The sequence below is a fragment of the Centroberyx affinis genome, unplaced genomic scaffold, assembly GCF_046629955.1.
Source record: "Centroberyx affinis isolate AG114_WGS23_722 - 3 ecotype Tasmania unplaced genomic scaffold, CSIRO-AGI_Caff_v1 ptg000689l_1, whole genome shotgun sequence".
In the NCBI taxonomy this organism is placed as follows: Eukaryota; Metazoa; Chordata; class Actinopteri; order Beryciformes; family Berycidae; genus Centroberyx; species Centroberyx affinis.
The window spans coordinates 132,501-146,871 of NW_027279310.1; the positions used below are offsets into that span (position 1 = coordinate 132,501).

The 14,371-nt window shown below is 43.3% G+C and overlaps 1 protein-coding gene across 1 annotated transcript in view; it reads left to right on the forward strand.

Moving 5' to 3' along the window:
* The window catches only part of pacrg (PARK2 co-regulated), a 119,040-nt gene that overhangs the window by 49,226 nt on the left and 55,443 nt on the right, over positions 1 to 14,371 (forward strand). The window contains exon 3 of the mRNA XM_071519361.1: positions 10,608 to 10,779. Coding sequence (XP_071375462.1) covers positions 10,608 to 10,779 — 172 coding nt within the window. The remainder of the gene's footprint in view (positions 1 to 10,607; positions 10,780 to 14,371) is intronic.

The window sequence follows — 14,371 nt, forward strand, 5'->3', positions numbered from 1 at the left end:
ATGGATGACTGGAAAAGAATTCAGTTGGCTTCCACTGGAGCCGTGTGATCAAAATCCCAACAATGAAATAATCCATTGCCTTGCATTCAATTATTCATCTGATTATGAAAAGATCATGGTTAGGCTATATTGAAACATTAATCTTTCAGCAGTAGTAGTAGCAGTTCCGGTGTATGTATGTGTGTGTGTGTGTGTGTGTGTGTGTGTGTGTGTGTGTGTGTATGTGTGCATTGACACACCACACACCACTGCATTTTCTGTGACATTTCAAAAGCTACCTTTCATCCCACTCATAGGGCTCTGTGTGCAGAGTACATTAGTCAGCTCTCTGAAACAATCCTCTTCCTTGGATTCAGTCCTTTTGACAAAGGCCTCAAGTGGAAGCGTTGAACCATGGGAGTGAAGATGGCTATCATCATCGGCGGGGAAAGACATCTTTCTCCCTGCAGGTGGATGATGGAGCTCTGTGTGTGTGTGTGTGTGTGTGTGTGTGTGTGTACAGGCCATATGCATGCTGAGGCTTTATGTTTGTGTGTGTTTGTGACTGTGTGCACACGCTAGTGCAGGCTCTACTCTCTACTCACCTTGCTTTTTGGCTCTTGCTATTCATCACACCGATCCATTTTCTCACCTTTAGACCATCACCTGCACAGCTAGCCTGCCAGTCATAATTCAAATGGTTGGTTCCACATCACCTGACAAAGAGCTTCGTCCCCGACACCGCTACTGACCCAGAGAGGACCAATGTTGCACCGCTTGTTCACTGACTACTAGCAAGGCCAGTTTAGGATGCTAAGGTGTCTGTGCAGTCAGCTCACCACTTCACTATCCATCGACTGAATATGTAACCTAGACATTTTGGAGTAATGCCTCTTGTCTGTGCTTTCACAAAGCAGGAACTGTCATGGCTGCATGGACAAACATGTTCAGAGTGACACCATCTTGCACCGTCCACAGCACTGTCTGCTATTGTGCTGCTGCTCACAGACATATATCCTCCTTCCAGCGGCCCTAAATTAGGCTTAGAGGAAGCACCACATCCAACTCTCACAGTCCCCGTTGACTTTTAGTTGGCTTTTATCTTCCTTTTTGTGCTCTCCTCTCTTCACCTCCTTTTCCCTCACCTAAATAGAAGCAGCAAATAGAATAATAGGCTGTAATCTTCCTGTGAGGGTGAACAGAGGGACACAGTGCAAGCCAATTTCTTTCTTTCTTTCTTTGTCTCTTTTCTTTCTTTCTTTCTTTCTTTCTTTCTTTCTTTCTTTCTTTCTTTCCGTCCTTACCCATTGCTCACCCTTCCTACTCCACTCTCTTGTCTCTTTGTCTCTTTTCTTTCTTTCTTTCTTTCTTTCTTTCTTTCCGTCCTTACCCATTGCTCACCCTTCCTACTCCACTCTCTCTCTCTCTCTCTCTCTCTCTCTCTCTCTCTCTCTCTCTCTCTCTCCCCCTCTCCTCCATCCATCCAGTCCTTGCTAGCTCTGTGGAGTCCAGGCGCTCTTTGATCTGTAGTCCAGAACACAGGATGAGAGTGATCTGCTGGCAACAACAAGAACATCCCATTAGGAGCTGGACAGAGGCTTGACAGACACTCTGCCTGTGCCTCTACTGCTGCTGCTGCTGCTGCTGCTTGGCCTTAAAGCTCACCACCTACTGCTACTGATGCTGCTGATTCTCCCTGCTTCTCCCTAGCTGAAGGTGGGCATAACTGGCTCAGCACACCTCAGCACACAAGCTCACTGTCAGGTTCACTTGCTGAATTTAAAATGCTGAAATGCTTCCTCATGTGTTTCGTTTTTATATATATATTTTATATCCAAGGAGCTGTCACCATGGTGCTGTGATCTCCAAAAGGCAAATATGGGTCAGGTCAGCCAGGGTGAGACACTGAAAACAACTCCCATAATCTTCTTCTTGTATGCAAATAATATTCACATGACGTCACACAATGAGGGAATGCTATATATGCTATATGCTTGCTAGTTAATTCTATACAGCCTAATGTTACAGTATTCTCCATAAAAGACATTAAGGCAGCTGATCAACTAGGGATCACATTCGAATAAACTGCTGGTTAATTAGGTATATATGTCATCGCCACAAATGCACAGTGGGACTACAGAATCTGTATTTTTTTTTTTTTTTTACATAAAAAAGTAGATGAAAGTGGCATTTTTAATGATACATAAATTACATTAGAACATATCAGATACAGTGAACATTTATAATTTTTTTACCCCTTGACTTCTGTCACTCTTTCTCCAAACCATCCGAGAATGTCACACTGCCTGGTGCAGCAGCCTTGTTATCTTAAACAGACCAAGCATTTGTCTTGGTCCCTATTGTTTTGGCTCCATGCACAAAATCAATGGAGCTCATTCATCACACACTCATTGAAAATGAGCATATTTGTTTGAACATTTGTGAGGATTTTTCAGTACAGTATGAGGCAGAAAAGCCAGATTTATCAAAACCGTGCAGGCAGCTATGCTACAGTCATGGTATTTGCTTGCTGAAAAAGCATTATTCTGTCCCCTTATCTTGTCTGAGTATCTAACATGTACAAATCACACACACACACGTACACACACATGCAAGTAACAAATGCATGCACACACACACACACACACACACACACACACACATACACACACACACAAATACTCACTGTGGTTGCTGGTTCCGTCACAAACAACCAGTGATGGATTGGCCCTTTCCATTTTAAACAGGGAGAAAACACATGCCCCCGGGGACCCTTGTGTGTGGAAGTACTTTGAAGTGTCCACATTTAATTCTTCTGTATGATAAATGAGAGGGGAGCTGCAGTCGTAGCCTGTGAGGAAAAGCCCAGCTCGCTCAACGAGGGAAGCGGAAACAAATGTAGCGATAGCTGATAAGCTGACTGTGTCTCTGGCTCTTGCTTGTTGTTCTGCTCCCTGCGGACCCCCACAGCCAGATAACAAATCCATCCTATCAATCAAACCCATCAATGGCTGGCTGCAGATTAGAGACAGTGATTTTGGGGCTGATTGGAGGGGAAATGCTGATTACGCTCCTCTCTCTGACTTGATTACACTCTGCCTGTCTGTTGTCAAGCTCGGCTGCTGAGCTGTAATCACTGGAAGCTAGAAGCAGAGGCTACTGAATAGACAAGACACAGCCGCAATCACACCACTGGCTGGCTAGCTGTGACTTTAGGACAGCTAGGTCATTTAAATGGCCTATCTGTCCCACATTGTCACAGCAACTGTGAATACTAACTGCATACAGGCCTACACGTGCGCAGGCATGCATACACCGAGATAAGAGAAAGCTCCAGGTATTAAACTGATTGTCTGCGTCTGTTTTTTTCTCCAACTCCTGTCACGTTCGTTACCTCCTGCTCCTCTCCTCCCTTTCTTTTCCTGTCTCTCTCCACTGTTCTGGCCTATTTCCGTCTCAGTGGCGGGGGGTCCCGTGCCAGAGCATACACACACACACACACACACTGAGCAGAGTCCTAATCTAAGCTTTATTTAGCTGCTTCACCTTTAAAACTGGAGCAGGTTCGAGGCAGTCTCCACTACCTCCAACATTACATCCCTCCATCCCTCTATTCCTCTTTCATCTCTCTACTCAGCCTTCCATCACTCCCTGTCCACCCTTTTCCCTTTTACTATTCATTCATCCATCCTCCCCGGTTTTCTTCTCTTCTTCTTGCCCTGTTTCCCTGTCTGTTATGGAGACTTGCAGACAGGGCTTTACAGGAAACCGTTAGTGTGCATGTCTGTCACTGAAGCCATACAGGTCTGCTTAAGGCTCCACTGGTGTTTTGTAACTTTGCGTGTATTGTGCTGTGTTTAACACAGAGGCAACTGTTTATCTTGTCTGCAACAAAACTGCATGAGCTACTTGAAAAATATAAACAAAACAACAGACACACACAGCCAAATATTACCAACAATCTATTGGCAAGTTTGTGATGCTTGTGGAAAATTAATAGGTTTTTATTAGCTCTCTTGTTTATAGAAAAATAATTTTAATGGGTTCTCAGTGGGAGCACAAAAACAAACAGAATGTATTATTTGTTCCCTTTCTCTTTTGCAAACAAGGAAATTGGGGAAACACATTTTTGATAATGATTTTGATGATGACAGTTTGGACAAATAGAACGCATGTGTGCATAAAAATAAATCTGCAGCAAAGCCAGGTCTCTCCAAAATTGAATTGTTGCCTTTTTTTGCATCCTACAACATTCATTCTGTAGCTTTATTCTTTTACTGTATTGTGAAGCTCTGCCATGTACAGTTTCTAGCTGGAACATCTATTAGTGTTTTTCTTCATCTTTCCTAACAGCGTTAACAGTAGAAGCATCTCAGCAGGGACAGTAACAGGAACACTGTCTAAAGGGGTCACTCTTTCAATTACTCTGGCAAATGTTTGTTACTATAATAACACCATCCTGCCTTTAATCCTCAACACACCATTTGGGACTGCTGGGCTGTCTGTCTGCATCAAAAAAGAAAACCCTTTCTTTTCATCTCAGTGTGTGTTTGTGTGTCTGTATGTGAGTGTATGTGTGAGGAAGGTTCACATAAAATTCATAACTCTCTGTGTCCTGATTTTGAACTATCTTTGAAGCCCCAAAATTGTTTCATCCAGCATGTGTTTGGTATCATTTCAATTGACACCATGCACTCTACTACCAGTGCTGTGAATTGAGAATACTTACATGCTTGTTAGATGAAAACAGCTGTCAGGGGAGATAGTGAGAGTGGCTCACCCCTCTTTCCCTCACTTATTTTTTTCCCCTATTCCACAGTCTCACTCATCTCATTGTGACCTCTAAGAAAGTCAAAATATTCTACCTGTGAGATGATTCTTAGGACTCTATTTTTCGTGAATCAACGGTGCACAGCAAAACGCAGTCAAGGGCACACGATGTGAGCATACAGGGCGTGGCGACTTATTTTTGGTAATTTTGTGGCCAGAGGTGAGAGGCACACCTGCGGCGCAGTTGGAAACAGAGTTGGATTAGGAGGAATACATTATCATAGGTGTGGTGGGCCTGGCTTCAATAATGCCACCTTTTCAAACCAAACCTTTTTTCCGTTCCTTTAAAAGCAGAGTGCTCTCCGCCATGGTGCTCTGACAATTTTGTGATGGAAGAGAACAGTCTGGAGCAGTTCTGCCACAACAGCTTCTCCCAAGAGGAAACTGACTGTGTGGGGGCACATGATGTTAAATTAGCTTGGGAGGAGATAACACATTTGGTTAACCATTCCCCAATGTAGGAAACGGTTCAGTGATATTAGGCAAAGAGCCAAACGCAGGGACAGTTTGACTACCAGATGGGGGGCATCTACCAGCCAGTCCCTGACATCTACTCCACAATTCCCAGTGTGGAAGGTCTTGAGGGGATAGAGGTTGTTGTATCAGGTGAGAAATTGTAAATTGCTTATTATTTAATAGGTAAAAGGTCAAGTTACCAAAATATCTAGGTGATAATGTGGGATTGTATTACGCAGGCATCACGCATTGATTACTCACTATTTTCCTTATGCTCTAGCTAGGCCTACAGAGGTTTATTGAATTGAAATGAGAAGGCCCGCTGGCTTTCTAGTTTAAATATTTGACCCACTTATTGTGTACATCAATTATTTTAAAGACCTACAAAGGAGGTTTTCTCACCATAATGGCCTAGTTGTGTTGTGAGAAATTCCCTTCAGTGTTGTACTCCATGCATCATAGCACATATTGGCAGTTCTATGTTGGGCGACAATCATTCACACCACAGCCACGTGTATATAGTTAGAAAGAAAAAATGTTGTATCTTATTTTTTCCTGCTTGAGGTATTTCTATCAAAGACAAATTGGCAAACATATCGTCCACAAAAAGGGTTGGTACGCTTTTGAATAGGACCTGTTCATGCACACAACCCTCGGCACCTTTGACATGGCCTGTGAGGGCAGGTGATACAAGCTCAAATCTCTGTAATTCTTGACACCAAAATTGCATTGTGCTGTTTGATCGTTACTGACAGACCCCCTAGTGCGCGTCTCCTCCCACTTAGGTGTAGTCAAGTTCACAGGGGGTCACCCAAATATCAAACGGGCAAAGGCGAATAAAAAACACCTGTAAGAGTCTGACGAAAATGGCAATTCGTTCCCTCCCCCAATCTGCCAAATAGAGCCCTTACACTCTAAGATATTGATCATGGTACAATACAAGCAGGTGTTATGTTCCACAGTATTTTAGGGGCTTAAAAGTCCTTGAGGATTTTGGTTGCCTTAAAATCATTAATGAACACAGTGATTATCATCTTCACTCCCTGAGAATCAGTAATGGACACAGGTTATAATGCAGTTAAAAATACTTTTTTAACTTTGTAAAAAAAATAATAATTTAATGTGAAATCTCGGCATCAATCAAGAACTGTGATTAAATCAATTTGTGACTCCAATAATTTAAATTGACTTTTGTTCATGTGTTCAAGTGTGTGCACACGTGTGTGTGTGTGTGTGTGTGTGTGTGTGTATGTGTGTGTGTGACTTGTGGAAAAATCCACCAATCAGAATTGACATGTCTATGATCTTTCTATGATGTCTATGATCTTTGATGGATAATCATTATTTTTAAATATGCACAACTCTCTTCCTGAGCTGTAAGAAAGGAGAGTCCAAACTGTGACTTTCTGGAGCTGCTCAAAATAGAATTTATAAGGCTGACTTTATGGACTTTGTTAACAGCTTTTACACCCAAATGACCTTCATGATGATGCTAAAACTTCATATCAGAGAATATACCAGTATTTTTCGCAGGGTATTGTGTCACTATCCACAAAGTCAGTCTCCTGTTCACTGTGAATGGAGCTGCTGCTGAAGGTATTGCTTCATGGAGAGCTTCCTTTACCGTCATTAAGCTGCCGTGGCCCCAACAGCTGGAACATTTCCCCCACAGCTGGAAAAATGTAAATACAATGATCATGATTCATAATCTGGCACACATCTTTATTTGAACAAATCTAGACTATGCTAACCACACATTTTTAGTTTAGAAATCGAGATGGCTTCCCAGAGCAGTGACGTGCCTGGTTGCATCCGTCAAAATCATAGAATGATGTGAATTCTGCTGTGGTGTGGATTGTTATTTTAAGTGCATGCGGGTTCATGCCTGCCTTCTGTATTCCCACACGATATAGGCCTTTCAACACACACCTCTGTCCTCAGTGTGAGTCCCTGTCAGTGTTTTTCAGATACATGCCATCCTAAGTGCATATGAAGCTAGCGTATACAAAATCCTGCATTCCTGCTTGGCTTGCTACAGTACATGTTCAGTAGGATTAGTGGATCTTCGCGTGACTCTCACAGTGTGAATGGAACCAACTGTCTTCTCTTCTCATAGCTTAAGTGACTGACAGCAGCTCATCAGCTAGCTCTAAATACAGATTCATACACTGATGTTAACGCAGAGTTGCTCCATGTGTAGCCAGAACAAATCATTCATAGCATAAGAGCTCAATAGTTAAAGTAGGCTGCTATCTTTGTGAAACAGTTGTCAAACCATGCTTTCTGTTTCAGGATTGCATACTCCATACCATTTCAAAGATTTTGTCAGTACCACTGTCTGATGAATACACCGATGTGTCTCGCTTCATCCTCCTCTTTCCTTGGCCTCTGTTTTCCTCCTCCTCCTCTTCCTCCTTCTCTGGCTAAGAAAAAAAAATAATGGTGTAGTCCACAGCAATTACCTCAGGAGCAGAATGAAACAGGACCACACACAATACACACACACACACACACACACATTATTTTTTTCTTGCACAGTATTCTTCCTTTTCTTGCTGTACAGCCTCTTTTTTTTGCCCATAGCTTGGCTAACATTAATGACTCATACACACCCTGGAAAACTAGCCCAATAACTTATCACATCTGAGCATACACACACTCACACTCACACACACACACACACACACACACACACACACACACACACACACAGCCATTGTGTATTTAAAGTGGCAACCTGCTGTTTTCGTTTCCCCTGGTCTCCCGTACCTGTCAGGGTCTCTGACTCTGTTGTTTAATGAGCAGAGCCTCTCCTCAGCCTCGCTCCTAGCCTAGCTCTGCTGCTGCTGCTGTTGCTGTGTGTCTGCTGCTGCAGTGCTGACCAAAGGAGACATGCAGGTCTGTGTCTCCGTCCCAGGGCTAATTGCTACTTGGCCGATAGTCTTTCTGTGCTCCACTCTCATTGACTCCTAGGGTTCCAGGGGGATTCCCACAGGCACCCAAAGACAAACAAACCTGGGCGGACAATCGATAACGGATGCAAGAGTTACCGCTCAGCGCAGCCGCTGATTAAGATTCTCTGGGAATGTGTGTGTGTGTGTGTGTACTTGTCTGTGTAGGTGCGTGTGTGTGTGCTTGTATGTGTGTGTGTGTGTGTGTGTGTGTGTGTGTGTGTGTGTGTGTGCATGCGCATGTGTGTGCATGTTTGTTGATTGTCCCACTCATTCAGTGCTAACTGGAATCTTCAGCCAGTCCCTAAATGCTTGTTTATGTGATTTTGATTAAGTGTATTACAGAGTTCAGAACTATCCGCACAACAACCCTAGACTAATACTCTCAAGTAATTATTCCCCCGACACCTCAGCACAACAGGCCAGGTGAGATCCTGAGCATAGTACTGCGTCTAAATCTGAGAATTGATAACCTACCCACAGTGCCAGCTAAGACTGTGTCTTATTATTAGTAAGCCTTATTAGTAAGTTGTACGTTTTCTTTATATGCATAGATTTTCGCAGCTCGGGTTTACATGTTTCTCCAAACGGGTCAAAAGCTAATGTCAAAAGAAAAAAAACATCTCTGTTTCTAACTTGCTGTGGGATTCATTGTATTGTATATATTGTTTCTGTGGCCAAATCCAGAAAGCAGCTTGCAGCGAGACGTGTCCCTGTGTGTCAGTGGCTGCCACAGGCTAGCAAGCAATGCTGCTCAGTAGTGTCATCTCTCCTCTCTTCTCTTCTCCTCGCCTCTCCTCACCCTTTCCCCCCCTCCGTTCCCTCTCCTCCCCTTCTCTCTCGTGGCTCATGTTTGCTTTTGTTCTCGTCTCCAGCCCGCCTGACTCACAATGATGATCTTGACCAAGCACAGGGAAAGGTCAAGGTTGGCCGGCAAATTGCCTCAAAGCAATCAGCCTTGTCTCTCTGCGCTAACAGTGTGTGAGCTCTCTCTCTCTGTCTCCATTTTGTCATCTCTCCATCTTTTTCTCTCTTTCTCAGTCTGTGAGTTTACCCAGGGGTGGGGGGGGTGGGGGGTTGGGGGTGTCAGGAGGGGTTAGCAGGAGGGGGGGTCTGCCCCGCTTTGAAGTCTAGGCTCTGACCGGCGGCTGGGCGCTGGGGTCTTGAAAGCAGCGAGCGTCACTGTCTTGGTGACATTTCAGCACAAACCAGCGTGACCCAGCAGGGTGCTTGTGTGTGTTTTTGTATGTGTGTGTGTGTGTGTGTGTGGATGAGAGGGTGTCTCTGCATGGGCTCAGCTGTCCTCTAGGATGGCTGCTGGGGGCTGTTTGCCTCCGCACCAAAGGGATTACCTTTCATTACATGAAAAACAGGATCGCCCCTTCAACCCCTAGCCCTTTGCCCCACAATAGCACCATCGGGACACAATGCTGCAACTCACAACGTTATAAACACACACTCAGTAACTAGATACACACATCCACTCATGAGTCATGGCTACATCTAACATTTTCTAACATGTTCTGCTTCACAAAGACATGCATGCACTTCTCACACACACAAGCATACACTGGGATCAAGGACAGCCTCTTTCGGGTCAGCTGTTCTTTCCAGCCCACTGTGCCTGCATGTCTTTTCTCTGAAGGCCTCACACACATGAAAGACTTCACTGTAATGTGTTACATGGTATCCACACACACAACCAAACAACATCAAAGCCTGCCTGTGGCCTGTAGCTGGATGAATGTCTTTATCTAGGACCTGATGGTGTGTGTGTGTGTGTGTGTGTGTGTATGTGTGAAAGAGAGAGAGCGACTGTCCTGTAAATGGTGTAAACAGGTGTTAATGTGTCAGCCCACAGGATGCCACATGTCGCTGTGTCATGATCTCCTGAACAGCTGTCCCCCACTATTGCGTGTGCATGCGCGCGTGTGTGTTTATGTGTGTGTGCATGTATGTGTGTGTTTACTGTAGGGGTTCCAAGGAAAGCTTTAGCCCTAGATATTGTGCAAATCCAAGGACAAACAAGAGAAAGGGCAAGGAATGAAGGGAGCTTTGTGGCAATAACTGATTCTCTAGAGAACATGTGGAATTTTCCTCTGCTATATCTATCCCTATGTGTGTGTCTGTTTGTATTTCTTTGTGCTTGTATGCACAGGACAGGTGTGAATATGAGTTAGGAGGGTGGCTTAGCGGGTAGAGAGACTGCTCCGTAACCAGAAGGCCAACAGTTTGATCCCTGCATCCACTAATGTCTCCATCAACAGCCATATATTCCGACAAATGTCCTTGAGCAAAGGACAGAAACTCTACCACCTCACTCTTTGTAAGTCACTTGGGATAAAAGAATCAGCTAATGCCTAAAATGCAAATGTAAATTCCTCTCCTCAGGTGGAGATTGACAAACTGGACTATTACCACTACCTGCCTATGTTCTTTGATGGGCTATGTGAGACAGATCACCCCTATGAGTTCTTCGCCCGCCAGGGAGTCCATGACATGTTGGACCACGGAGGCACCAAGATCCTGCCTCTCATCCCCCAACTCATCATGCCCATCAAGAGTAAGTCTGGGCGGGAGCCTGCACTCAGTCACACACAGCTCTTTTCTCAACAAGCTCTTTAAACTTGACAAAACTTGACAAACTTAAGCCTTGAATTCTATTCGCAACCTTTGTTCCAAAATGAGATATCTACCACTGGAAGACGTGGCACACACTGTTAAATACCGTTATAATAATACTGTTAAGTGAAATTAGAGCATTGTTTAAAATGTTTGTTATCTTAAGACTGCTGAAAAATATATTTTGGGAAGAAGTGCCCTAAATTCAAACATTAACTATTTTTATTTTCACAAAATGCACTTGGTTTTGACGTTTTTGAATGTAAAATAAATATGTGTGTCAGAATTATTTGGCTTCAAATTATATATGTAAATATACAGTACATTTTTGAATAATTACACACAGCAGCACTCGCCACTCGCAGACAAAATAGCATGTCAATTCAGCGGCATGCCTCAAGTGCAACCAAAATATAATAACAGAATTTGCTAGGCATAGGCTTACATTACTCACCTGTCTTACACCCTCGCACTACAACTGATTCTAACATTACCATACGAGCGGTCCTGTGGCGAGTCCTAATATGGCTTTGCAGTCATACTGTTCCTATTATTACATTAACCCAAGGGGCAAAGCGTCCTTGTTTTTGCATTTGCCGGAAGAAGTTGGTTCCAAAACCAGGCCTGATAATCTGCCATGAATGCCGGGGCATGCTACATTTAACTGTGTCATCGTGTTGTGCCTCCTTACCTTTACACACACACACACACACACACACACACACACACACTCACACAAACACGCACAGTTGGCAGAGGGCGGTGGGCGGAAAGGTCATATCCCAGGGCGAAGTGGTCTCTGGCTTCAAAAATAGACATCAGAATTTAGACTGACGTGAACAGCGAAGCTTTCTTATGTGATAAACACAAGGAGGGAAACACACTTCCTTACACGAGACACACAGGCGTTAGAAGAATGCAGAGTTATGCCTATGTTTGAACATTTCAGCACACACATGCACAGACACACACACACACACAAACACACACTGTCTTTTGTTTGGCGCCGCTGCCAAGTGGAGTGTCTGTTTCAAAGTGGGAGCCTTTAAGTGGCGCCCAGTGAGCCTGGGATAGTGTTCATGTCACGGGCAGTTGGCTGGTGGTGTGTGTGTGTGTGTATGCGTGTGTTCCCCATATATGTGTGTGGGTGTTGGACGTCTGTGGAGGCAGAGGGGCAGAACGGCCAACAGTAGGCAGGGTCTGTTGGAGACACAGAGACACACTGACAGACTGACCCTGGCACACCATGCTCCCTGGGAGGGAGAGCAGTAAACTCTGTTACATTACATACTGCGCTGAACACATACTGCGAGGGCTTAGCCATAACACATCTCACAGACTAACACAACTGCATTCTTGTGTTTGCGTGTTTGTTGCCTTCTTTTTTTTTACTGTAATATTGTTGTATTCACATTTACATTTTTCATTTGACTTGTCCACTTGATTTACTGAAGTCAAATTGATTGAATAAATTCTAAGTTTGATCACTGTCTTGCCATACCAATGTGCTGATTCACAGCACTCTCAAACCTAATAGATATCGATCGATATATATATATTTATGATTTGCTAGCATCTTTTCAGAGCCAGTTCTAGCTAGTTCCAATGTTTTGAATGCCTGATGTCCTTTCTGCCCTTTATCAAAAAGCCGAACACCCACTTTACACACAGCTTGACATTATACATAGTGATTGGCTCACTCTCTCACTCAGACAGTAGTTTATAATTCCTAAGCCCTCAGCAGTTTTGGCCATTTGCCTTTGGGAGGCCAGACCAAAGGTGATGGCTATGCTCCTCATGAAAACACACACTTCACACTGATAATGGAATTTTAAATGGCCTGCTCCTTATTAACTTCTTGGTTTATTAAAAATCAGGCCTGTTTCGCCACATCCACAAGGCAAAGCCGCCAGTCCGTGTCTCTGTTGCAGATTAATTACTTTTCTATGGAGCAGGAAAGAAGGAGGGATGGAGGAAAGAGGAAGAAAGTAAAAAGCCGTCTGCAATCTAAAATGGCAAGATATATATTTTTTTTATCCTCTGACGTTAATACATCTTCAATGTGGCTGGCGGGCTCTTATCTGCAGAGCGACTGAGTCACGTCAGGCCCTGGTGAATTTTGATGATGACTCCAGGTCACCCAATGAGAATACACAATGAAGAAGGCTCTGCCTGACATCACACTCCAGGCCCTGTCCTCGGTGACTTCAACACTGAACTCCCTCCAATTGTACAACCTCTGCCTCTTACCCAGTGATAGAGAGACCGATAGAGCAGGAGGCATGCGGGGTCAAATTAAACCAACAACAAAAACATTTAGTGCCGAAGTTTTATTTGGAAAAAGTGTCAATAAAAAATGCACTATTTAATAAAATGATATTTACTCTCAAGCACACTACTGTTAGATTTATGAGTCATTAAAATACTTCCTTGCTTACAAAATAGTTATGAATTTAATTAAATACTGACTGATGATTTTCAGGTAGCACTTTTTTCCAAAATGGACATACAGTGTTTTGGGATTAAATATCCACTATTTAATAAAAAATGACATTTACTATTATAAAATGATTTCTCAAAGTAAAGCACACTATGGGTAACTGTTAGAGTTATGAGTCATTATCATACTTTCTTGCTTGCAAAATAGTTATGAATTTATTTAGAATTTTTAATTTAAATTTGAAATACTGACTAAGGTAGTACTTTTTTTTCCAAAATGGACATATAGTGTTTTGGGATGAAACCGTTGATGTAAAAATTAATGTGTACTGAACTGAATGGGCAGAAATAATAAGGAAAATTATTTTGTATGCAGTGCAGACATTTCTCTAAGTAGAAGTAAAGAAATTAGGATCTATTCAGCCCAGCAGTGCCGTCATGACTTGGGGAGAAAGGGTAACATGTTAGTCATATGCCGTGGTTTGGATTTTCTGGCTTCTTTAAATAGGGAGGAGGATTCAGAGCCATGCCTCTATTGAGCCCCGGTAGATTGGCATAACATTTGTTCAGCTTTGAACCGAAATGAGACTTTCATTACAAGAAGATCCTCAGTTACGCCTCTTCACAGGAACATCTCCTTCTGATCTGAAAAGTATATTTATACATAGAGCGAGAGCAATTCACCGCTAAACTCCCCAATGTGTCACCCTACCTCTGACATTTCACAGAGAACAGAATACAAGGTCACCGTTGTTTTATTTTCACACTGAATATGGAACAGGTCCCAGCATGAATAGATGATTACTTTATTCAGATTTGTCCCAACACAGGTTTTGTACCAGCGTTAATACATCCGGCTCTTGGCTGCCTACTCCCCCACTCTCTCTTTTTTTTCTTCTTTTTTTTCTTTTTTTTTTTGCAGCAAGGCGAGAGTGCCGATGAATAATTGAACAGTCCCGCGGTCCAAATGTCACAGCAGGGAAAATTGTTTGCGCTGGCTGGTAATTAGAATTTCATTGTTTGTTATGTAGGTTTGAAATTCCTGTCATTCCACATTCCACCTTATCTTGGTGATGGCAGATATCTCAGCGCTT